At 46.1% G+C, this 23,972-nt stretch overlaps 9 protein-coding genes across 9 annotated transcripts in view; all 9 read left to right on the plus strand.

The window, feature by feature from the left end:
- The first annotated feature begins 112 nt into the window (after window positions 1-112).
- Window positions 113-2,704, plus strand: Pmar_PMAR006275 (conserved hypothetical protein). Its single transcript, XM_002774602.1, has one exon. The coding sequence runs from the start codon at window positions 145-147 to the stop codon at window positions 2,488-2,490; it is 2,346 nt and encodes a 781-aa protein (XP_002774648.1). The 5' UTR covers window positions 113-144; the 3' UTR covers window positions 2,491-2,704.
- A 1,385-nt stretch (window positions 2,705-4,089) lies between these two features.
- Pmar_PMAR006276 (hypothetical protein) lies at window positions 4,090-4,332 on the plus strand (the record flags this gene model as incomplete). Its single annotated transcript, XM_002774603.1, has 2 exons — window positions 4,090-4,159; window positions 4,215-4,332. Coding segments are annotated over 2 exons (188 nt in total), but the record flags the coding sequence as incomplete, so codon positions are not given.
- Window positions 4,333-4,411: 79 nt separating this feature from the next.
- Pmar_PMAR006277 (hypothetical protein) lies at window positions 4,412-5,050 on the plus strand (the record flags this gene model as incomplete). The annotated part of the gene is made up of 5 exons (XM_002774604.1): window positions 4,412-4,486; window positions 4,530-4,640; window positions 4,687-4,758; window positions 4,829-4,874; window positions 4,920-5,050. 5 exons carry the CDS (start codon window positions 4,412-4,414, stop codon window positions 5,009-5,011), a joined length of 396 nt encoding a protein of 131 aa, XP_002774650.1. The 3' UTR covers window positions 5,012-5,050.
- An 882-nt stretch (window positions 5,051-5,932) lies between these two features.
- Window positions 5,933-7,672, plus strand: Pmar_PMAR006278 (cytochrome p450, putative; the record flags this gene model as incomplete). Its single annotated transcript, XM_002774605.1, has 6 exons — window positions 5,933-6,049; window positions 6,096-6,228; window positions 6,275-6,411; window positions 6,531-6,620; window positions 7,055-7,197; window positions 7,414-7,672. 6 exons carry the CDS (start codon window positions 5,933-5,935, stop codon window positions 7,670-7,672), a joined length of 879 nt encoding a protein of 292 aa, XP_002774651.1.
- A 1,744-nt stretch (window positions 7,673-9,416) lies between these two features.
- On the plus strand, window positions 9,417-10,663 carry Pmar_PMAR006279 (endoplasmic reticulum retention receptor, putative; the record flags this gene model as incomplete). Its single annotated transcript, XM_002774606.1, has 8 exons — window positions 9,417-9,480; window positions 9,526-9,618; window positions 9,672-9,786; window positions 9,830-9,893; window positions 10,231-10,308; window positions 10,351-10,419; window positions 10,466-10,569; window positions 10,621-10,663. 8 exons carry the CDS (start codon window positions 9,417-9,419, stop codon window positions 10,661-10,663), a joined length of 630 nt encoding a protein of 209 aa, XP_002774652.1.
- Window positions 10,664-11,249: 586 nt separating this feature from the next.
- Window positions 11,250-14,027, plus strand: Pmar_PMAR006280 (hypothetical protein; the record flags this gene model as incomplete). The annotated part of the gene is made up of 10 exons (XM_002774607.1): window positions 11,250-11,489; window positions 11,855-11,949; window positions 11,995-12,092; window positions 12,237-12,307; window positions 12,357-12,440; window positions 12,485-12,575; window positions 12,625-12,709; window positions 12,831-12,936; window positions 13,340-13,449; window positions 13,656-14,027. 10 exons carry the CDS (start codon window positions 11,250-11,252, stop codon window positions 13,762-13,764), a joined length of 1,089 nt encoding a protein of 362 aa, XP_002774653.1. The 3' UTR covers window positions 13,765-14,027.
- Window positions 14,028-16,209: 2,182 nt separating this feature from the next.
- Window positions 16,210-22,069, plus strand: Pmar_PMAR006281 (Cullin-3, putative; the record flags this gene model as incomplete). Its single annotated transcript, XM_002774608.1, has 25 exons — window positions 16,210-16,286; window positions 16,339-16,437; window positions 16,486-16,585; window positions 16,632-16,750; window positions 16,798-16,937; window positions 16,990-17,098; window positions 17,146-17,251; window positions 17,305-17,392; window positions 17,635-17,693; window positions 17,928-18,023; window positions 18,067-18,131; window positions 18,686-18,832; window positions 19,142-19,206; window positions 19,266-19,355; window positions 19,401-19,524; window positions 20,003-20,068; window positions 20,119-20,235; window positions 20,285-20,336; window positions 20,817-20,928; window positions 20,979-21,043; window positions 21,090-21,164; window positions 21,215-21,292; window positions 21,359-21,472; window positions 21,650-21,792; window positions 21,846-22,069. 25 exons carry the CDS (start codon window positions 16,210-16,212, stop codon window positions 21,946-21,948), a joined length of 2,409 nt encoding a protein of 802 aa, XP_002774654.1. The 3' UTR covers window positions 21,949-22,069.
- A 66-nt stretch (window positions 22,070-22,135) lies between these two features.
- On the plus strand, window positions 22,136-23,332 carry Pmar_PMAR006282 (3'-5' exoribonuclease, putative; the record flags this gene model as incomplete). Its single annotated transcript, XM_002774609.1, has 6 exons — window positions 22,136-22,288; window positions 22,594-22,658; window positions 22,705-22,779; window positions 22,832-22,934; window positions 23,098-23,198; window positions 23,233-23,332. 6 exons carry the CDS (start codon window positions 22,136-22,138, stop codon window positions 23,330-23,332), a joined length of 597 nt encoding a protein of 198 aa, XP_002774655.1.
- A 169-nt stretch (window positions 23,333-23,501) lies between these two features.
- Window positions 23,502-23,972, plus strand: part of Pmar_PMAR006283 (conserved hypothetical protein) — a gene marked incomplete at both ends in the record, with an annotated part of 2,688 nt that continues 2,217 nt past the window's right edge. The window contains 2 exons of the mRNA XM_002774610.1: window positions 23,502-23,561; window positions 23,610-23,918. Coding sequence (XP_002774656.1) covers window positions 23,502-23,561; window positions 23,610-23,918 — 369 coding nt within the window. The remainder of the gene's footprint in view (window positions 23,562-23,609; window positions 23,919-23,972) is intronic.

A 23,972-nucleotide genomic window follows, 5' to 3' on the forward strand; every position in this document is an offset into this window, starting at 1 on the left:
ATCAGCCTCCATTGTTTGAAAGTCAAACTTACGAATCGTGACTGGAGAAACGGCTGACCGAGTTCCTCCTTCCGGTACTTAACTGCCAATATTCTGCGTGGTAGGTTCAAATACCACGACCAACTGCCAATAGTCTACTGCATTATGTTCGCCTACGCGATGCTCTTATCATTTCTCTACTTCAGTCTCACCCATATAGGCAGTTGGATCGTTACGATTCTGCAGATTTTCGTAGTCCTACTGCAGTCGCTGAACCCGATGCTGCCAGTAGCGATGGTTATGGGTCAAACAGTAGCTGCCAAACGTTTACGTAATCATCATAAAATATTCTGCCTTCAACCTGAGAGGATACCAGTAGCCGGTAAGATCTCTATTATGGTATTCGATAAGACCGGCACTATCACTAAGGACGGGATGGAACTGTCTGGGGTGATCCCTGTCCGGAGAGGCAGTTTTGACAACCGTGTCGATTTTGGTAATCACCCCGCGAGCAGACTTCCTACAAACGTTATTCATGGCTTGGCTGCATGTCACACGGTCAGAAGACTCCGCGATAATCGTCTTGTCGGCAACCAGGTTGATATAGCAATGCTCGAGAAATGTGGGTGGTCCCTCTCTGTCGGAGGGGATAATACCTTTGTTACTTCACCTGATGGCAGTAGCGTACTTGAAGTCCTCAGGCTGCTGCCTTTTGATCATGTTCGGATGAGCAGTGGTTGTGTGGTTCGCGAGCGTGATACTGGACGTGTCCAGGTGTTGGTGAAGGGATCGTATGAGCGTATGGGAGAGTTATGTCGCGTTGTACCGGCAGACTATTCGGAACTGACTGACACGTTAGCGGCATCGAATATGTATGTACTGGCATTGGGTGTGCGGGAGATCGGGGCTGATATGGTGGAGGAGGTGTTGACTATGAGTAGGACAGAGATTGAGAACTCGTTGACATTGCTGGCCCTGCTGCTCTTCAAAAATGAGGTTAAGCCGGATAGTGCATTGGCTATCAGTATGCTACGGGAAGGGGATATTCGCAGTGTGGTGTGTACCGGTGATAATCCATTGACTGCCATTGGTATATCTAAGGAGGTTGGTATAATAGATGATACCAAACCCGTATTACTTGCTCATATCGTTACCAATGATAAAGGAGGATCATCTCTGGTGTGGTCTGATCCCGAGTCAGGTGACGAGATGACGCCAGTGAAAGGAGTCCATCAGTTAGTGGTAACCCGTGGGGCGTGGAGGTATCTCTACTATGAGCAACCTGACGAGTTGGAGGAGTATTGGTACGATATACTGGTGTACGCTCGGATGAAACCGTCTGATAAAGTATCGGTCGTTAAATGGTATCAATCACATAAATTGGTAGTTGGCATGTGTGGTGATGGTGGTAACGATTGTGGTGCCTTACGTGCCGCCCATGCTGCAATGGCATTATCCCAGGCTGAGGCCTCAATGGTGTCACCCTTCAGCTCATGCCGTGATGGTTGTAGCCTCATTACTGTAGTGGACCTTATACGTGAAGGTAGGGCATGTCTAGCTACCAACCTGGCTACTTACTCCTACTATATCGTATATGCTCTCATACTCAGCGTTGGGCGTCTCTCTGTCACTATCATTGGTAACTTCAACTTCGGTGAGTGGGTTGTCATAACGTTCGATATTGTCCTTGGTATATTCTTGGTATGGACAGCGACGTTGTCGGGACCAGCTCATCGACTCGCTAACTACCGACCAACTGCTTCGCTACTGGGCTGGCGTACCATTCTGTCCTGTGTGGTACCTGCCTGTATCGCCATTGGGGCGCTTGTAATCTCTTATGCAGTCCTGTGGTCGCCATTGAACTCTCAATGGTACTACAGAGTTAACACGCTCGACCTTAAAGTGCCGCCGCAAGAATGGACGAAAAAGGGTGATAACTACGATACAGCAGTGCTTGTTTTTGTGATGTTCACTGTAATGGCCAACCACGTCTTCATGGCCACATATGGAGGCGCCTTCCGCTTCGCCGTTCTGCGTAACTGGAGCGTTACCATATTTTACGCCGGTTTCATGGCCTTCACGCTCGCTTTACTCTGGGTTGATCCTTGTGATCTGTCCTGCGTCTACCGGGTCAATTGTGACAGCGGCTCGTCGCTCGCTTCGGGGTCGATACCGTTTGTCAGCCAATTCTCAGTTGGTAATATTGGTGGATGCTTCCTAGGTCCTCAAGTACATCGTTATCAGCAGCTAGGATACGCGAATTGGATTCCATCACCAGAGCATAACTGTTTACCTCCGCGAGAAGCATTGGCGATCTTGCCCTATGACAGTCCGGGGATATCGGCTCTCGGCTACGATGGGCCGAACAACGTTTTTTCGACTGTCTATAGAATTTTCTTGACGCTACTACTCGCCGTAACGACCTTTTTGATGCATTTATTCGTGAAGGTGGGGCTTTTAGGATCCGGTGCCGTCTTCTTTCGCTCGAGGGCTCGTCTCGCCAAGACCTAGGCACCTTCGTGTACTGAAGTTTTCTCATAGGGTTATGTATCACACGCGGTCTGGTTTAACTGACGTGAAGGGTCTTTTGTCGTGGTTCTCGTGGGCTATATTGCACGAAGGTCGGCTCCATCGAACTCGCCATGTCGCAGTATAATATTTCCGAATTTTATGCTTCTTTCCGTTTTGACGCTTGAAGCGTCACGCTTCACTGCTATACAGGCTCCATTTGCCACATTTCTCAGCTGCACAATATGGGTGTTTTCGCCGAGTCGATAAACTTCTTGGGACTCAATAGTCGCGGGACTGATGTGATTTTGCTGGACTAGAACTTCCCATAGAGCCGAAGTTCTAGGATACCTTATAGTCTCAACGGTATTTCACAACCTGGCCGCTGCATTTCAGCTTAGATGTGAGCTATGTTACAGGATCTGATTCTCCGTACGCGCATTCGCGGCGCTCCCGCGACGTGGTCCAGATATTGAGATGGCATAGTTGCCCCACCCGGATAAATTGATTATACTAAGGCGTACGTTGAGATTATTGGGATGGCATAGTTGCCCCATCCGGATAAATCGATCATACTAAGGTGTACAGTATGTTGGGATGGCATAGCTGCCCCGCCGGGTGAATTGGTTATACAGGAAGGTGCAAAAAGAAAGGCGCACCCCTCGTAATTTCGCGGCAAGTGACAGTTTGTGAACAACAAAGGGACCATTTGAAAGATCTCATCGAGCTCTCTCTAACGGTATTATACCGTTGGTAAATGAACGGTTGTGATATCCGTATTGTGCACTGAGGTATCGTCAAACGTAGAATCGGCTACATAGGGAAAAGCTGTACTTTTCCAATCAAGCGTATTCCATTTAAGTTGTATTGGAGCAAATTCCACGGCGAGAAAGTCAGTTTGCTCAAACCTGTTGTGACAACAGTGTTGTCTATTCTATTCCCCCTATTGGAGGACCGTAGGGGCTTGTGTGCCTTTTAGTCGACAACGCTGTCAGAGTGAAGCAAGCAGGCAGGGGTCTAGATATAGTGATGAGCATCTCTAACCTCAAGCCCTATGCGTTGGGGTTCAGGTGAGAATGGGTCAGATGGTCTGCCCCGTTCTCACCCGGGGTCTTGTTGGGTTGGGGAATATGTGTCAAATTGCAGTCCCTGAATGTCCTATGTTCTCGTGAGTTTGCTCTGGCATCTTGAGGCTGTGACATTGGTGTTAGTTTGTATTTCATGTTTCGTTCATGTCGAGTCCTTCGGAAACAAACCTTGCTAGGGAAGCATCAACGTCGGGTGCATGGGGCTTATGTAAGCCAGCCATATTCATCTTTTCATTTAAGGATGGATGATTGAGCTCAGGTTGAATCGTCCTTCCACCATGGCGACATTGATCCCTTGAAACCGAAGTTCCAATGGGTTGCCGAGCCGTTCAAGCCAAAGTAACAATAATAGTTCTCCACGGAGTATACAAGGCGACTTCACAAACATGCCAACGGCATCACCATCAGCTCGGCCTCATACCAATTTAAGAGCCATTACTCTTGAAGATGAATAGGGCAAGGGCAGGTACAGTTCGTTCGATCAGGGCAGCTCGCAAGGTCGTTTGATTGTTAGATTCCATATAATCGATGCGGCAGGTCTGTCGATAGGCAGATTATCACAGTTTATAGTTCGTCTGCTCACTGTAATGGACGAATTTTGTAGCGAATCGTCAACGTGAGCACCTCTTTATTATTCAGGGAAAATACCGTGTTGATTACCGCTGTATGGACAACAACCGCTCTGACAGCGTCATAGTCGTGAATGCGATACATGCTAGATTCGTCGGCCATACGTGGGATACCAAGATCTATCGAAGTTGGCGAACACGGAAGCGTGAGTTTTCGGTCTCTTCTGGAAAATCGGCTTCTTCTTCTCATGCGATCGTTTTGCTGCAATGCGTGCAGATGATCCTCTCGGAGCCAAGATCGTTACGGCTAAGCATTTAATGTTCCACAATCCCGCGTTGCCGGTAAGTTCCGACTTGTGTGAGAAGAATTATATTCCTGTTTTAGCTCAACCTATGTATCAGAAGGATGTTGCCAAGTACTCTCATAAGGACGGTCATGACTCGGAGACTTTTCATTTATCCGGGCGCAATCCATCCCCACTGGAACATACCTCAGGTTAGCTGTTCCCTTTCAGCTGTTGTATTGCGACTCCGCGGTATAGGTGGTGGTACCTCGACCCAACCCGCCTCCGGTCTCTGATCCTGTGTTCACGGTCACAAGGCCGTTAAACGATGTGAGTACTTAGCAGGATTCAGACTTAGTTCGATTCAATGCTCGTGATCGTTGAACTCTTTGTCTTTCAGACGTCGGCATCTGTCCGAGAGCGCAGAGCAACGGGAACTCGAACAAGTGAGAGTATCTTAGAGGAGTCGTTGACCGGAATGGTTTCTTCAGAACTGTTGCAAGCAGCGGAGTCCAACCGTCGCAAGAAGGAAGCAGCATCGAAACGCAAAGTGGACATGAAAGCGGCCTCTGCGCAAACATAACCATTCCGGCATGTCTACCGATGATCTGGTTTCAGAGGAGAGTTCATCTTGAGTTTGCTTGTCTCCTGATATCTCAATATTTGTCCGGCGCGGCGATATGGTGGGTACCCCCGGGCGAAATCTATGTATACTCAGTGTATATCGTGAGCTTACTTTACTCAACTCGTGTCTCAGACAAGTTGTCTGTAACCGGGAATTAATCTAGATAGCCAAGTAGATAGGTATCCGCATACCAAGAAGTCATATGGGATGTGACGCCAAGCAGAGTATCAGCTTCAAGTTTGAAGTCAACTCTGAAGCTGGAACTCTTGAAATTGAACTTATCATGTTTGAATAGGCTATGTAAGTCTTATTTGTTGTATCACACGACCAAGCATGCCAGAGCCTCTGCGTACGTCATACTCTCCAAATGGGGGTTTTCCTCGACTTACGACTTGACAGCCTCAAAATTAGGTCCCCTCATGCTTGTGGCCGTGGCTGGAGTAGTTGGAGTCCAACTGTTCAAAATCATTAGGAAGATATTCGAGAAATCAGTCTTTCCCGGACCAGGAGTGAGTGATCAGCTACCCAGTAGCGATCCTATCATAGCGCTCCTATCCGAGTCGAACTGATATGATCGAAAAGCACCCTTTCGGCTCACATTCAGATGGGGTTCAGCCTCCGACTCGCTTGCATGTCGGTAGAAGACCAATTTAGAGAGATCATGGCTTTACCAGAGAAGTTCGGTCCCATCTGTTGCTTGAGGTGAGATCATTTAGAATCGGATGGCATCACTCGGAGCAAATTTCCACTCTCCTGATCAGAACACTTACGCACCAAGTACTGGTTGTGTCGGACATACCGACATACCGGGACGTTATGAGGAGAAGGCCAAGCGAGTTTAGTGGAATTGACGTCGAGAATTTTACGAAATCTAAAAGTATGGTTATGAGTGAGGGAGCTATGTGGAAGAAGCATAGGCGGATAGTATCACGCCCGTTCAATGAGCAGAACTTGGACAGACTCGTACCTATGATTATAAGTCTTGGTGAAGATTTGGTGAGATTCAGCCCATCACCACCCGATACATTGTGTCTTCTAGCAGGTTGGTAAATTGAAACAGGAGGCCGACAGCCAAGGGGTGGTAATGTGGAGGCCAGTAGAGGACGTGCACCTGCTTGGTAAGAGAGTAGCCGCTGCTGTCTATATGGGCGAGACAAATCCCCTGAACTCGAAATGTAGCGAGTCACTGCGTATATTCATTTGTGCAGACGTTTTGTGTAGATGCACTATTCTCACCGCATATTCAAGCAGAGGTCAGAGAATACATCATGGATAGATTCGCTATAAGTCTGAAACCAACGCGAATTTTCTATTACGACCGGCTGTTATATCGACTGCTATTCCCAGGGGTTAGAGAGGTAATACGAAGTTGTTTTAGATTATTATGATAGCTTTCACAGATGATTCAAAATAAATCACTCTAACTCGATCTTGTCTATAATCCATGGTCAAGATATACTCTTCTGATTTGTCTCAGTTCTACCGCAAGTGGAGAAGTATGAACGCTAAACTCGTGGAGGACATTCGTCTGAGCCAGGAGGCGCCACGAAGGAGTCTTGCTTTGCCTGTGGGTGTCCCTCAGAGTGCAGCCGGCCAGCTGGATGAAACTGAGCTCACACATGATCTCATAATGTAGCGGTGTCCCGATCAGCGCCTTAGCAATATCAGCGTCGATGCACCTAAGTACCTAACGAACGATCTAAGGGTCGTGCGTCTCTGGGGTTTGCGCCACAAGAGTTATCTACTAAACTGAATTTGGTTCCTAACGATCAGGTTCCTTGCTGCGGGAGGGGAAACTGTTGCTACGGCCCTCATCCGTCTGATCCAGCACTTCTGTAAATATCCAGATGTTCAGAGGAAGGCGAGAGCCGAAGCAAGTTCGCTGAGGGAACTGTCAGCCAGCTCTGTCCATGATATGCCTTATATAGAGGCGTGTTTGATGGAAACAATCATAGTACTCACAAGCTAATAGGATGAAGCCGTGCATTCGATTCACTTCAGCACAACCCTTCCCCACCAGTGATGCTACTTAGCGCCTTAGTTGACTGCAAGGTGGCGGGGAAATCTATCAAGGCAGGAACCAAGCTAATGTTCCCGGTCAAACAGATTTTGAAGAAATCATATGTAGACGGCGACGAGTTCAGGTAGATTCAAGAGCTTATAACGTTATAATAATGCGACAATGGATCGTGTCGTCGAGTAAAGGCTTCATTTGCTACCCGCTCCATTATGCGTTCTTTCGTGATTCGATACACACTAATGATAGGACTGTGAAACCAATGCCTCGTCAAATCTGAAAACGTGGAACAAAGCCATGATTCCCTATTAAAAAAGATTTCGCGATCTCGGCTTTCTGTCAGACCCGAACGTTGGTTGGTCCCCGACGGTCATTCCATAGACGAGAGACAGCGTGACGAATTTTTGGGCTTTGGTTTCGGACCACGACGCTGTCCCGGTCAGCTTCTTGCTGTTAAAGAGGTTATTATTATCATTGCAATTTTACTTCGTAGTTCTCATAAGTTCTATGGGGATGCAGAAACCCACTCACCTAAATTCTCTTCACGGCTCACGATGTGTCCTCAAGACTCCCCTGTGAGATTGCACTGCCGGACCGTGTAGTTGTATCTTCTTTACATGGTGTCAGCCTATGTGAGCTGTTGTTTCCGTTTAGGAGATCTCCTGTGATAGTACACAAAGTTGATGCTATTGAGCTGTCCCTCTAGCGTCCCCACGCTGGTCATGATTTCGCGGTTACAGCTGACAGATGCGCAAGCTGAATGTCTTCTGTCTCTTTCGGATCAGAAGTTTGATTATTCAGTCTCGATCGAGTGAAATATCTATGTTGGCATGTATGAAATATGCCAACATCAGAACGCTATCTAAGGGGACTTACTCTTAATACTTAGTCCCAGCTCGAAGTTAGAAGTGAGAACGATGTTGAGTTGCACAGAGATCTGTTGTTGATGATTCTATGATGGGAGCGAATCATTCAGACGGGTTGGGGTGAATAGGTAGAAGGGGACAACGGATCAGTTTCGGATTATCCTCTTCTAACGAGAAGGGGAGCTGAGGGCTAGCGTTAAATTTTTAACGACAGTTGTGGACTGTTTCAGAGTTGCTCGTAACCATTGTTACTTCTCTACTGCCAGACTTGTACAAGAAATGGTGTAGAGACTTAAGAGATACAAACATATAACACAAGATAATAAGAGAAATCGAGAGACTACGACACAGAACTTGGCTTCTGCGACGAAAAGTTATTCGGCCTGGACCAGCATTTACGGCACAATTTTCCTTCTGCACGAATGCTGCAAGTTAGCTCATCATTCACACAATAAACCCACCAACAGCACCAGTCGCTGGAGGAAGCTGTGTCACTAGCGTCCTCAGAAGATCTTCAAGAGGCAGACCGTAGCTTAAACAGTTGTTTGCAAAAACGGAAGTCAAGCTTGTGAATAATATTGAACACATCGACTATCTTGTACAATAATGTTGTTATCAACTTGAGCGGAGCGAAGCACACTGACTCCTCCATTTCCTCTCCCTTATCCAGAGAAATTCGCATCGTGTACTTGCCCTCAACGAGTGAGGATGGTACTCAACACAAGCGATAACAGTGATACACGACTTCGGCCACCCATCGAATTGAAAATGTAACTGAGAGATATTTTTCAGGTCGACCATGGAAGATACGAAATATGTCAGCTTCCGGGCAACTTCCACAAGTGAGCCAAACGAGCACACTACTCCAAGGCAAGTGCATGCAAGCAAGAATAGCCGCCAGTAGCTCAGCTGGCCGGCCCCTCCGCGGAAATTTTCTAGAATTTTCACGTGTAGCGCCTACTCGAATTATAGCCCAACAAACCCAACAACTTATTAGGTGTTGGGATATTCAGTTTATGATCACACCTTGTGCTTTTGACGCGGAGTTTGAACTTCACCAAAATGTCGCTTTGTACATTTCACTCACTTTTAGTAACGTTTTTACCCATCAATAATCGTTTCGAAGATCGATGTGGTTGTCTATGGAGCAAACTGAGCCTCCGAGATGACTGGGCGTGCGTCGATCAATGCTTCGATTCAACATTATGGATGGCTTACGGAAAAAAGGGATTTCACACTCGTGAAATCTTCAACAGTAGGAATGCTCGCCAACCCTGGACGGGAACGGGATTCTTGATCGGAGTATCTTGAGGTCGCCATCGAAAGATACAAAACAGGTCAGGGTGGGACCTTCAGTTCAGGACTCTTGAGTTTTTCCCTTTGTTGGATCCCACCCGTCTCTCTGACGACATAGAGAGTCCACCGTTCCAGTCCCGTCCGATCGTCACTCACTATGAATATTTTTCGGTTTTGCGGGGATATGCTTCACTTAGTGAGCATCCTCCTCCTCGTCCTCAAACTGCGAAAGTCCAAGAGCTGCGTGGGTAAGTGAGCGTATCTTAGGTCCACCATGGTAAGATACAAACTAGGTATATCGTGCAAGATGCAGGAGATGTACGCCATGGTCTTCATTTTCCGATACGTGGACCTCTTCTGGCTGTACGTCAGCCTATATAATACTGGTAGTAAAGGGAAAGAGAAACTCAGTGAAAATACCACCATCGTTGGTTCTCAGTCATGAAGGTAGTTTTCATCACACTCACATTGTATCTGGTTTACACTATGAAATTCAAGAGCGGCCCTGTGAGGCAAACCTACGATGCCACCGCTGATAACTTCAACTACGTCAGGTAAGAACGCTATCATCCCGTTGACCATCAAAGTTACTATCAGGTGGCTATTACCGCCGTGTTTCGTCCTCACCCTCATCACCACTGCTGACTACTCTATCGTTGAGGTGGTGTGGCTTCCGATTATCACGAGCTGTTCTCAGTTTTCGCAGACATCTTCTTGGAGTATATAGTTGTTTATGACGTAGAGTGACGGAATATATGTTTGCTTCCCTCAGCTGAGCTCAACAGGAATTTCCCTACTAGTTATCAAAGCTTTCATACAAATTCGGCACGACCGATAAGAATTCCCCAAAAATTTCATCAGAATTTCCCTAGTGGCACCAACACATGTAGTTGACCATGTGCATATTTTTCCACCCTGAGTAGAAGTGTACAGAAATCAACAAGAATTTCCTCACTTTGATTAGCAAGCATAGGTGAGCATGTGCATGTTTACCGCAGGTACTATGGACGATGTCGATTTGGATGGAGTCTGTCGCCATTTTGCCGCAGTTGTCGCTCCTGCAGCGTCAGAGAGAGGTAGAGGTACTCACATTGCGGAAATATTCATGCAAGTTTTAGGTGGAAAACTTGACGAGCAATTTTGTGTTCGCCATGGGAGCCTACAGGGGCTTCTATATAATAAATTGGGTAATAAACTGCACAGTCATTTTTAGCGATGATTTTAACCACTCAGATTTACCGTTATTTCGCGGAAGGTTACGTGAACTGGGTCGGGTGGATAGGCGGTGGCATTCAAGTGGCTTTGTACTGTGACTTTTTCTATTACTTTGCGATGAGGTATTTCTCTTGCACTGAATTTGCATAGAACTGCTGTTCTTTCCTTGTTAGTAAATGGTACGGTCAGAAGCTGATCTTGCCTATGGCGGAGTAACGACTCAGCCGCGAGGTCCTCTATGATGGTACATGAGGCATGAGGAGGATGTACTCTTTTGGGTGTTGATTATCGAGCAGCTTGTGAGAATAGCAAGTGTCAATGTTGACATATTGAGATGAAGGTAGCGTAGTCGTTTGCCTGATTGCCGTTGGTGATGGCAGTCTCTGGTGCCAGTCCCATATTATTCCTTTCGAATCGTCTTGTGTTGAAGTGATTCTCTAAGAGGGGGGGGGGGGGGGGTAACCCTTATTATTCGAGGAAGAGGGGGCACCAGTGCTGCCGGGTCTGAGGAACTCGGTTGTTATATCGACTTTGATGTGGGAATCACAGACTATGACTGTGAAGTTGCTGGTCAGTCTCATATGAGCTCTTCCTAGTTGCGATATTCACGAATTGACGGTTTTCATATGATGGGATGCAGGAGATCAGTGAGGATCTACATCTGGTCGACGAGCAGATCATCCTGATGAGGACGCACTGTTCTGACGTGTGGTTATGTGCCTCATCTGATAGTGAGGAGTTGACAGGATTCCCGACGTGCATTCGCAGCTTGTTTTCTCCCACCTACGTATTAGCTGTCTTTATGTCCACTATCGGCAAGGGCACTGAAGAAATCGTGGCTAATGAGTTCTTCGAACCTGATAGCTCAAGCGACAGCAGTGCTTCGTCATCATCGTCATCATCTGATGAGGACTCCTCGGAATCCGACTCGGAGAGTGACTCAGAGGAGCAGCAGGTTGTCTCTATCCAGGAGATGGACGTAAAGGAGTTGAGGCGACAGAGGAAGTCTATTAAGGGCCTCAATGAGCTTAGCGATGATAAGGTAGGTCTTATACTGGTTTTGTTATGTGGCTGAAGCTCCATTGCTGTTGCTGTTTTGATTGCTCAAGAAATTTTTGCACAGCTGTGCAAGGCGATCGGGAGTTCGATTAAGCTAACCAAGTTATCGGTGTGTATCGATTATGTCGATACACTCATCGTATTGAACAATCATATGAATACTTGCCGAGAGATTCCTTTTCAACGCATTTGCATGAGAATAACGCACGTAGAGTAGAGTGTCATTTGTCGAATATTGAAACCATAATTCGCTCACTTCGTCACAGTTGGGATATGAACGTAATGGCCAATAAACGCGGCATCCTAGTCGTTGACTCCCTCCCACGTATTATATGGTCTCTTCCTCAGCTCAGCGGCGTTCTGCTGGGCTGTACAGTCGAGGATTTACTGGAAATTGACAAGCTCAACGGTGAAGGTTGTTTTGAGAGCTTCGACGCTTGGAAGTAAGTCAAGGCTAATGGAAGCCAACCGACTATCATTCGCCTTAGTACTGCTTGGGAGAAGGCTGTGCACGTACGATTCACGGATGGTATGGTACGGACAATTCGAAAGCAGATGGAGTCGACTCATGGAGTGTTCTCCCAAGGTGAGTGTTGGAATATTTCTAACTGTTTTTCCAATTATCATGAATGCTTACACGCGACTTGGAGTAGATGTGTACAAGAAATCAACAGAAGTGATGTAGTTGCCTATGTGCGTTAATTTCTACTGTTTTATGACTTGTTCTTAGATGCTTCCACTTCTCAGTTCATTACGAACTCCGCGCGTCGCCTCAACAGAGCTCAGCTGCCGTTGGACGATGTAAGATGGGTGAAAACGCTAACGAATGAACACCAAGTTTCGTCCTGAGGTCCTACGTGCTTTGCGAGGGCTTGAAGCTGTCGAGGTTACTATGGATGACCTCAAACGCACTAAAATTGGAAAAGTTGTTAACGTAAGATGCACATCTGAGTTGGTGTGTTGATGCATATTTCGCAGACTATCATGAAGACGTCCGTGGATCCTGATATCAAGGCGTTGTCCAAGGACTTGGTATGTAAATGGCGCAAGGTGGTCGCGGAAGCACGACGTGGGTATCTTCCATGAAAGACTATTTGGCCATACCACTCCTCTGGCAGATCCTGAATCGAATGAGATGGTCGGAACGCCTTCGACTGATGAAGATGGTGATGGAACGAAGCATATGTGTGAGTGGAGGAGCGTGTAAGTGGTGAGGGATTCTGGACGACTGATTGAAAAAACTTATCGCGATCATTGATAGGAACTGCAAATATCATTTTTTGAGATCTTCTCACTGGATATACGGCAGCGTGTTTAACCTTAGGTATCAATTTTACAAGGACAAACTGCAAGCATCTCGAGACCGTGCCCGGAAGGCTCGAGAGACTGGCGCCGATGCTGATGCAGCGAAGCGCCAGAAGCGAACTGAGGTGAGAAGGAAACCTTGGAGATTATTAATCGATGTTTGATAGTAATGTGTATAGGTGTAGATAGTAGTTGATAATAAGGTAAATCGTTCTATTTCATAGTATTGTGACACCGTCATGTATAATCACATATAATGATGACTCTGCTCGTATCACTTGATAACGAACTCAACTGACTGTTATTATGTATTCGCATATAATACATAGAGCTTATGCGATGATATTATGAAAACTGATTATAGATATATCGAATAAGGACAAGTGTAGAACTGGACTGTAGGCTCCATGTATGCTTTTGTTGCAGTGATGGTTGCATGCCAGTGAGACATAATTTCTCTCGATGTTAATATCGGTTCCCATGTCGTCATACACCTTATATCAACGTATATGATGAGTTTATTCTTAGGTCAACGCCTCTGCTCCGCCCGGCACAGTTGTGCGTGGCTTCCGCCTACCGCAGTCGCAACACATCAATAGACTTAATGCAAAAAGGGATAATATAGTCTCTAAGGCTAGGTGAGTTGAAGCACATGGAGGTGCACTCGGTTGAGACCCAATCCTCAACGGAGCTTTAATCGTGCTATGGAGAACATTGGAGTTTCACCCGTGATGTGAAAAACACAAGTGAAAAACATATTATATAGCCACTATCGCACATCGATGCTACTTATTGGCATCCATTACTTCCGTGGACTGCACTTATGTACATAATTGTTCCTCAGAGCTAAGAAAAGAGCTCAGACTAACTCAACGGGGCCGATAAAGAAGAAGACAAAGAAGAGCTCCTTCACCGAGGACGGCATGATGGTGCTCCCCAGTGACCGTTGGTGAATCGTAGAGAAATATTGTGTCTAATCTCTGTTTGAATCAACGAACGTCTGTTGATATACGGACTCATCAGTGCTGCCATAATAATCGTGTTCCTATATTCTTAAATTTATTCTGATACGAAAACAGTGAAATCGTTGTAGTCCATTGTGCTTGTGTTTTGGTGACTAGTCTTGTGTTGGAGAACAATTCTATATGACTCACAGCGCTATACTGCACCCTAGAATACTTTGCTACTGCTGCTTACTGTGATGACGGTTGAAGTCAATTAGAGTTATATCGAGTTGTTTCAATATGCTGGGTGCTGGGACGCGATGATTACTGAGAGACGATGACGCTGTTTGCAGTTGGAGAATGAGAAAAGGCATTGTTATTGCATATGAATGTGATAACAATTGAATCTTTGAATAACGTTGAATAACGCTAACGTTGAATATGCTATTGCAATCTTCGGTCCTCCTCAGTTGTTCATACTGTCGATAGTGTAAAGTCCTGTAGGAGAAAACATAGGCCTTCTAGAAATGTTGTAACATCTGTTTACTGCTACCTTGCTGACTGTATCAGGAATTGATATTACAACACATTCTGTGGGCGGTCGGAGAGATAGCAAAGGTCGAATGAATTATTTTCTCATCAAAACTATCTCATTACTCAGAATGCTGTGAACTATCACTGCTCCGTAGCTCACAGATAAAACGGTAAAATACCGCGAGGAGGTACTCTGAGTAGATCTGGGGAGGAGAGTCTACACCATTTCGGGGAAGTGGTGAAGTGACTCCCCGACCTATCCCAGGAATTGCCACTTCAAGTTCAGATATCGCCGTTTCGGTATCTGGTGATTGATATTTTCCATCTTCCGTTTTACATATTCCATTCCGATTTCATTCTTTTTTGAAGTAGATTTCGGAGACAGATGAATCAACCTCCTTGTTATTAACGAAACAACTGGTGGTGCTCCCATTGAATACGAGGCCAGTTGTGCCACATGTAACAATAATGAGAAACATTGTGAACAGTCTTCACTCGCCTACGCTCCTGGTTGAATGTCTTCCATTCCGCCAAACATGACCTCGCATTAAATAAGAGCAACCTTAGGATTGCGTGGCCCTGAAGCTCCTCAAATCAAACGGTTAATTAGCGTGCCGGATACGCAGTATCCCATGATACATCTGAGAGCAACACTCCTCAATATCAGACGCAAGCTCCTCTAATCCGGCAGTGACACTACTTTCCCATTCAGATAATATCAATGATATAATGATGGGCTTCAAAACTTCTCCTGGGAGCATGCTAGCCACCGATAACGGAGTGCACCGGCCGGATAGAAGATTCAGGGTGTAGTTCAGGCCTGTGGAAGATGCTGGGAGCAACTACCTCCCAGTCTGAGAGATAGTTGCTTCGCAACTTTTGCTGTTGCAACTGTTGTCGAGTTGCATAGGAATAACAGCGAGGACTATCACCTGGTCCGGGCCTCGCAACAGTACAGCAGACTCTCGACATCTTGCACGGCAGAGCCGCCTATGGCGAATCGCCCTGGAGGTTGTGGCCTGGCTGACTAATCGGTTGACGTCGGCGATGAAGGTAGTCGTTTCCACCATACGAGTTCTCAGCGATAACGAACTTCGGTGCTGCTCTTACTTCTGTTCCACAACAGTTTCCGCTCTAGGTGACCAGCAAGAACGAGCTCGATGTCACCATGTTCTGACAGAACGGTTCTGTATGAAAGCCGATTCCCATTTGTGTAGAGTTTGCACGCGTGCACAGCCATGGCGAATCATGTGTTGAATTCGTTGACTAACGCCGTGTTGGTAATTACGACATTGATGATAGTACATTGCCTTTCGAAAAGGCCATTTGAGACAACCTGTTAAGCTCCCGGCTTGTGGGATCCTGCGCGATACAGATTAATCGGGCTCGCGCGAAGTGACTCGACACATTTTACACCGTACGGCGAATGACTTTAGTTTTTTTCAGAGCAAGGATGCATGGGGAATCTAATGGTCCAAGAGCCCAGCTCATCATCAAGTTGAGTCGTCCGCACAGTGCAGACTGCACTTTGATCTGTTCACTACCATGCCTGAAAATCTGAATGGGAATGCCACAAGTGCGGCCCAAGACTGATACTCGTCGTTCACTCTGAAGGATGCCTATAAGAATACTCGTCACTATAATGGATTGCTACGCTAGTCGAGCCCGCATTGCATTTGTTTGAGGCTCTGTTGGCTCTTTGACAAGTGACTTCCAGAGCTACGAGTTCTGATCAGTTTCGGACTTGTTCATGTACCTGAGCAGTTGTTTGGTTTCCCTTTGTTTTCTTGGGGGCCGCGTTGAGTGTATTGGGATCAGTACTTGAGTGAGGATAGTGATTATTATGTTGATGTGTGCGTTTAGTGGAATTAATGCTTATAGGGGTTGTGATTGTCATTGTTCCGATCGTGTTCTTCCAAAATGTCTGCTCACGGAGAGACTGTTCCTTTAGACGAGGGATGGACACTCATTCGAGAAAAGGCGATTGATAAGCTTGAGTAGGTGACACGATGTGAGCGGGGTGCGGTATCACCTTGGTATGTCGGGAAGGTACTATTTGGACACTGGAGAGGTACCGAAGGACGTAGTACAGGTGGAAGGGAAAGCACCTCGTATATTTGGTGCTGGTGATTACGCTCAGCTTTACACGTACTAGAATAACCAGATCGAGCTTGTGAAGTTTGCTGGCATTTTTAGGACTGTGTACAACATGTGCACTCAGCGTTCGCCGAACAACTGGTCTGAGGAGCTCTATCAGCGTTATGGCGAGTCAATGTCGTCCTATGTGACGAGGAGAGTAGGCGATGGTCCCTGGTTCGAATCCTGTCGAGTGCACTTTTTAGGTTGTACCGAGAATAGAAGGGCTTGAAGGCAAACCGTTGCTTGAAGAGCTCCTGTTGCGATGGAATAACCACAAGCTGTATAGCAAATGGATGGAAAGGTTCTTCACTTACCTCGACCGGTGAGAAGAGGAGTATTAGCGTTTGCTCGGAGGCTCTAAGATGGTAGATATTATGTGAAGTTGCAGTCTGTTGATACTTTGGCCGTACGAAGCGTTACTATTTTCAAGACTCTCGCATTTGACCATGGTCATGTGCCTGCTAGATGTCGGGCAGCTATATTGGAGATGATTAATAAGGAAAGAGAAGGTGGTACCTTTAGAGAAGGTTATAGTTTTTCACTGTGCACTCACTGTGTTAGGTACTGAGATTGAGCAGAGTCTTTTGAGAGGGATCGTAGACATGTTGTTTGATCTTGGCAATGCAAGTCGATCCACTAGCGCCGCTGAAGGCAGTAGCAGTTCTTCTAGGTAGGTCGCGTACTATGAACCGACTCTCTCGTTATTGTTGTTGATAGTAACCGTCCTAGCCTGGGAGCTGCCCCGAGTCATGGTAACGACGAACTCAGTACGTTGTGGGTATATCAACAAGAGCTGGAAGAATTCCTTCTACCTGAGACTGCTGTAATAGCTCACTTCAGTTGACGCAGGATGGTGGCCATTGCGGTATTGTTCAGCGTTTTTACGAGCGTCAGGCCAAGGCTTGGCTCGTTAGTGATTCTTTGCCTGAGTATTTGGTGAAGACTGAGTCGGCTCTGATGGCGGGTAAGTAGAGTTGGGAGGTGCATATTTGGTGTTTTAAATTATTTGAATTTTTGCAAGTTCAAGTTTAGCCTACTGGAATATTTAGTGAACGAGGAACTCGTCTCTGACAGTAATTGACGCTATTCTCGATATGAGGTAGTGTATAGTATGCAGTTAGCCTTGATTTATATTCAAGTTGAAGATTAGGGCGAGTTGCGGTCTCTTTCGCAAGCCAACAGCTTAATTGGGCTATTGTCTTTCAGAGCAGAAGAGAGTAGAGACCTACTTGCATCCCTCATCCATGCAGAAAATTAAAAATGTTGTGATCAAGGCGACGTTGGCGAGCACTATGGTAAGATATGACGCTTATGTGTCTTCTGGAGTGTGTGAGGATAACGTTAGTGATTTATGGTTAATTATAGTTTTTGTCTGTAAGTATAGTAATCAGGGGTTGCGGTCATATATGTGAGATTTTGTGTCATCATTGTTTCCGGTGATCCTAGTTTAATTTTCACACCATCTTTACTGTGTATCAGACTTCTTCCTTAAGAATTAGATTTGGAATCAGTTAGTGGATTATTGTCAGTCGCAAGCCTTGGAGAAGGATACGAGCGTTACTTGGATGCTTGATAATGACAGGAGGGAGGACCTGGTACGATTTGATGGAGTTATGGTCTACTTAATATTTGTGTTAGTCTCGTCTTTGGCGCATGTTCGGGTTGGTGAACAACGGTCTGGTGCCCATAGCCGCGAGCTTCAAGTAGTAAGGGTACATGGTGTGGAACAATATGGGGTGAATGGGCGAGCTTACCTTTTACAACGATAAATGGCCCATATCTTTTGACATAGCATCGAAATGTGAGATGCACTAGCTGAGTGGCCGGTGAAGCTAGTGGTGATGCGTTGACTCAGCCTAGGCTCTATGCTGGACAAGAACTCAAGCTTGATTAGTTTGGGAGGGAGAAGCTACATTTCATTGGATTCTGGGACGTTTTGTATTATTTGATATCCACTCTTATCATGCGTATCAGTGAATGATGACAATCTAATAAAAAATATATGATAATGGAAAATCTCATTTTGAATTACGTTTTATTATATATAGGTTTAGGAGATCGCAAGATGACGTAGCGTACCGTATTAATGCCGTGTACTTGAGGTGTATCTTTTCCGCCTATGGTAGAGTTCCCAGTAATCATTACTTAGTAATGTGTTGCGTAGATTGGATTGCATCGTGATATACTCAATGCGGACACTAAGGGGCTAATTTTGGACGCGGGGAAAGTGTTTGAGCATGATTGTGTTGGTGTTCAGGCAATACGTACAGGACTTGGGTAACAGCGTGGTGGATGCCTTATTGGACCAGCTGACGAAATTGGGACCCCAGCCGAGCCCACAAGCAAAAGCGGAGATCTTAGCAGACCCGTCTTTCGTACAGAAGCTCATTGATATGCATGACAGGTGAGTTACTGGCGTCTATTACACAGAGGGTCGGTATCCTTTTACACTCCGTTGCTCTCAATTTTTTTCATAGTTTTTCTCTGATTTTTTCACTCTGTTTGATCTTGGTGTCGTCTCGGACGCGATGGTCGGTACCCTATATCTCCTTGAGAGTTGCTATATCTAAAGCTCATGCCTAATTTTCGTGTTGTGCCATACTTTTCATACTCATGCCATACTTTTCATGTTGTGGTTACGGTGCTATTGAAGATAGCAGAATCCCGCTCATAGGGGGTGAAGTACTGAGCCGCATAGTGTTGTTTGTGGCAGATTCAAGACTATTGTGGCTGAATGTTTCCAATCAGACGGCCTATTCCAGAAGAGCTTGAAGGAAGGTGACTTCGCCTCGGCTGACAGTCCTTGGTCTATCTTGTATGGACTGTGTTCTGTTCAGCCTTCGAGACTTTCATCAATCGTGATTTGGGGCGATTTAGCATTGCAGCCATGATGAGCAGTTTCTGTGATAAAGTGCTGAGGAGAGGCGGTGAGTGGCATTATCTGTTGGCAATTTGGGATATCTGAATAATAGGCGAGAAGCGTTCAGAGGAGCAGGTGGATGCTCTTATGTCGAAGTTGGTGGATCTGTTCTCTTTCTTAACAGACAAGGATGTGTTTGCTGAGATATACCGCAATCAGCTTGCGAAACGCCTACTGTAATACGCAATTAGAGAGACTGATGAGGACCGGTACATCGGGTGGCTCTAATGTCCTGACCTGATGGTTCAGCTATTTATAGTTTAGTCTGGGTTATATTGAACCGCTTCCAGGATATACGTCCAAAATCTCAGAACTATGATGATAATATCGATTCCTGATACCGATTGACGGAATCAGCATTGTGGGTAGAGTGTTCGAGGCTGCGCGGGTGGCTCTGAATTCTTGTTATCGAGGATTTCTGATAGCGATTGACGAAATATCTTTGGCATAGTGGCCCCGTTCCCTGTATAAACCTCTGAATAGTACAGTGCTTGGGTATAGCGGCCCCGCTTCTGGAAAGATTACTAAATGGTATACGTGTTACCGTAAAGTTCTGAAATTGTCTGACTTCAAATCAAATGGGTCTGTGGACTTTCATGAAGGACGTCGTTAATGCACTAAGAAAGAGCTATTGGTTGTGTGGTGTTGTTGTAGGTATGATACTAGTGCAAGTGATGAAGCTGAGAAGAATGTTATTCAGAAGTTGAAGATGAAATGTGGGTAAGAAATGGTATGGCTTACATTGACTATGGGGGATGATATTTGAATAGGGCACAGTTCACGTCGAAGCTGGAGGGAATGATTACTGATATATCGCTGGCGGCGGACATGCAGAAACAATTCAGGGAGTATCTCTCTCACAGAGACTCTCAGGCTGACTACGATAAGTAGGCGGTCTCGCGCGCCGCCATCTTGCCTTCAACTGTTGATGCTCAGTATCGACTTTTCTGTGACGGTTCTGACTACTGGATTCTGGCCGACTTATCATGTAAGGTGAATGGTCATTCCGATGGGGGATGTACAATAATTTACTTGCGGGTTTCGTAGCCGGATGGCTTCGATATCACCACTCCGAGGTGGTGTGATGATGTGAACAGCCTGAATTTTCTTATGAGAAATAGTTTTGCCACATCTATACAAAATTTCAGCACACTTGAGCTGTGGGTGAGAAGTTATGTCAGCATGCGAAACAGACTCTTCACATTGTGCGTCTTTTCCTCTGAGTTTAGTGGAGTGCTGATGCTCATCCTCGATGTAATAAAATTGAACCAGCTTGAGACTCCTCGAAAATGCAGGAATAAGACCTGGGGTTCGGTCTAGCGCGTGGATCCTCTGAGAGATTTGCTGTGCCCTTATGGCACAATATGTTGTTATATTGCATACGAAAGCGTTTGTATTGTTTAGTGTCACATTATGGTATCGAGACTCTCGATACGAGACGGAAGTGGTAACTCTTGTTTCTCTTTAGCCTATCGACAATGTGATACTACCTGCTCCCATGACGCGCTGCTTGGGTGTATTTACTGACTTCTACAATGGCAGAACACAGCATCGCAAGCTTTCGTGGATTCACACACTCGGTAAGTGAATTTCGTGGCGCGTGACGTTTTCTGCCCATTCGTAATAGCAGGCCAAGCTGTTGTGGGCGCGAGATTCGGTTCGAGAAAGCACGACCTTCATTGCAGTACACTCCAGGTAAATGAAACAGTAGAATGGAGCGAATATAACCGGAAATTGTCAGGCGTTGATTCTGCTACTATTCAACAACCCAGCAGCCCATGGGGGTGATAATGAAGGATGGATCAGCTTCCAGGAGGTGAGGGCCATCATTCGCTTAGTATTGCCACTATGCTGTAAAACGATTAGATTCATACCGCAACAGGCTGTGGTGACGATACTCTATGCAAAAAATTACTGGCGACCTTGAGTATTGCGAGATATAAGGTAACAGGAAGAATCTATCACCATGGCGTGCGCTTTTGTTTGTGATGGTGGGAGTGATGGGAGTAGGTTTTGGAGAAGTCGGGATCGAATCCGAGAATTATCGATGTGGAGGAGAAGTTCCGAGTGAACCCGAAGTTCTCGTGTCCGCAACGGAAGATCAAGATTCCGCCACCGGCTCAGGTATGTCTTTCGTCACGCGCCACGAAATTAAACAGACATGAGGGTCTGAAACTGAGTTATAGGTGCATTATTGATAAACTCGGATTCGGTTCCGTGTGATGGGTGTTCTTCTTGTTGAGCTTTGGTTTGTATTCTTGGGCCAATTGGAGTCTGGAAGTATTGTTGTTGTTATGGTAGGACGAAACCCATAAGGCGGAGCGAGTGCAAGAGGATCGATCGATTTCTATTGAGGCCGCGATTGTGCGAATCATGAAAACTAGGAAGACGTGCAGTCATCAGCAGTTGGTGTCGGAAGTGCTCGAGCAACTGTCATTTTTCAAGTGAGTTTCGAGAATAATTTAGTGGCGCGGTGAAATTTTAATGGTGAGCTCAGGCCGAATCCTAAGGTCATAAAGCAGCGGATTGAGCACTTAATCGAGAGAGAGTATCTCGAGCGTGATGAGAACCAGCCCAACATATACCGCTACTTGGCCTGAGGACGGAGTAGAATTACACACTACAGCTCGTGGATGTATTGCTACCTGGTGGGAGTGCAATTGTGACTACTACCTCTACTATCATTTCGGTTTCGGTGGTGATTATTATTTTGTCCACTATAATGTGGATCGTGTCGAGTTGAGTGTATTCCAATGGGTTATTGAGCCGAGCAGTTTTGAGTCCGTCATGGCAACAGGAATAGGAGCATTCGTGAGTTTCGGCGACTTGGTGGCTGTACCGGAGGGAGCGGAAGTCACTGCTGCATCGGGGGTGAAGGCCTTGGGTGACGGGCAGTATATTAGTGCTAAGATGGGCACAGTCAAGGTGGATAATAATAGGGTAGTAATGGGAGGGGATAGGAAGTTATTGAGGGAGAAATCAATAGTTGCTGTCAGTTTTTTACGCATAATTGCAGCACTTTAACTCACAAGTATTATTCCCATGTGAGCTCTGTTTGTTTGACTGTTGACGGTATTGTTTAACGTTCTCACCCAAGCCTTGTATACTCGACTATGACAGGCAAGTAGGATCATGATCCAGTTTTCACAGTGAACGTTGTATTACGATTTGTATAGGTTTAGCTACCTCTTTATGTTGTTTGTAGTGATTGTTGACGAGGACAAGGTATTTACAGTCTTTATCAGGTAATGGTAGATAGTCCGACGGCACCCTTTGTGCCTCCCTCTGCGGGTGATGTAGTGTACGCGAGGTAAATCGTTGTCCGAAGCGGGGATCGCACCAGGGATCTCTCTCAGAGTGGCTAGAATAACTACGCAGAAGGCGGAGTGTATAATCGTCGCTGACCAGGCTGGACGGCCCAATAATTGCGGGTGGGTACCTCCTATGGCTTCTCCGCTGTTGTTGAATGTATATGTCGGCAAGATACCGCGGCCACATTCGAGTGCAGGACGTGCGGTATTATGATATTGACGCGGTGGCTATAGCGGACTGCTTTAGACCAGGAGATCTTATCAAGTGCAAAGTTGTAGGTTGGGGGTGGAACGGGAATGTTGGAGGGGAGGAGGAGGAATCGGATATTGAGGCTTGGCTCTTGATCTGGAGAGGACTTTTCGTGTAGTCAGCCGTAAGAATTCTGGTTTTAGTATGATAGTTGACGGGGTTAATTTTCTCATTGTTGGTTGTTTCAGTTGTCTATTGGAGATTCCAGGAGTTACCTTCTCACTACCTCGGGTACAGATGCTAGTCTAGGTGTAGTGATGGCTACTAGTGCGAATGGTAAAAACGTATTGTGAGATCCGCTAGAGTAGGAGGGTTGCGAGCAGGTCATCCCTTGGTGCCGATATCATGGTGTATGATGAAGTGCTCGGTAACGGGGGAATTGGAAAAGAGGTGGGCACTGGGCATTCAGTGACGCTTGGGTGAGTGGTCTTGGCAGGAAAGTGGCACGACCGTTGTGGCTACCGGAGGAAGCTTAGGCTTGAGAGCCTTTACGTTGTTCACTGTATGATGATGATGATCGTGATGTGTTGTGTTGATTGTCTCAACGTGGGGAGCGACGACAGCTCTTTTTTTGGTATACTGACTGAGAGTAATGGTATCAAGAGAGGAGTTGGAGGCATTGAAGGTGGCCGAATTGAAAGTCAAACTGAAAGTAATATCGAGTAGGGGGGAGGGGTTTGATAGCACATGGGTGGTTTAGGACGCTACGTTGCCGGTGTCGGGAACGAAGGCTGTGCTGGTCAATAGACTGCTAGAGCATTATGAGGCCCTTGCAGAGGAGAAGGCGGTTGCTGCTGAGGACGAGAAACCTGTGGAGGAGGGAAGTCCTGATGAGAAGGATAGTGAGGAGAAGGGGAGTAATGGTGATAATAAGGAGGGTATTGAGGAGAAGAAGAGTAATGATGATAATAAGGAGAGTATTGAGGAAAAGAAGAGTAATGATGGTAATAAGGAGGGTATTGAGGAGAAGAAGAGTAATGATGGTAATAAGGAGAGCATTGAGGAGAAAGTAATAGTTGGAATGGAAAAATGGTGATTGTGGTTGATTTGCTGGCGTTATGGT

Source organism: Perkinsus marinus, assembly GCF_000006405.1.
Source record: "Perkinsus marinus ATCC 50983 genomic scaffold scf_1104296958234, whole genome shotgun sequence".
Classification (NCBI taxonomy): Eukaryota; Perkinsozoa; order Perkinsida; family Perkinsidae; genus Perkinsus; species Perkinsus marinus.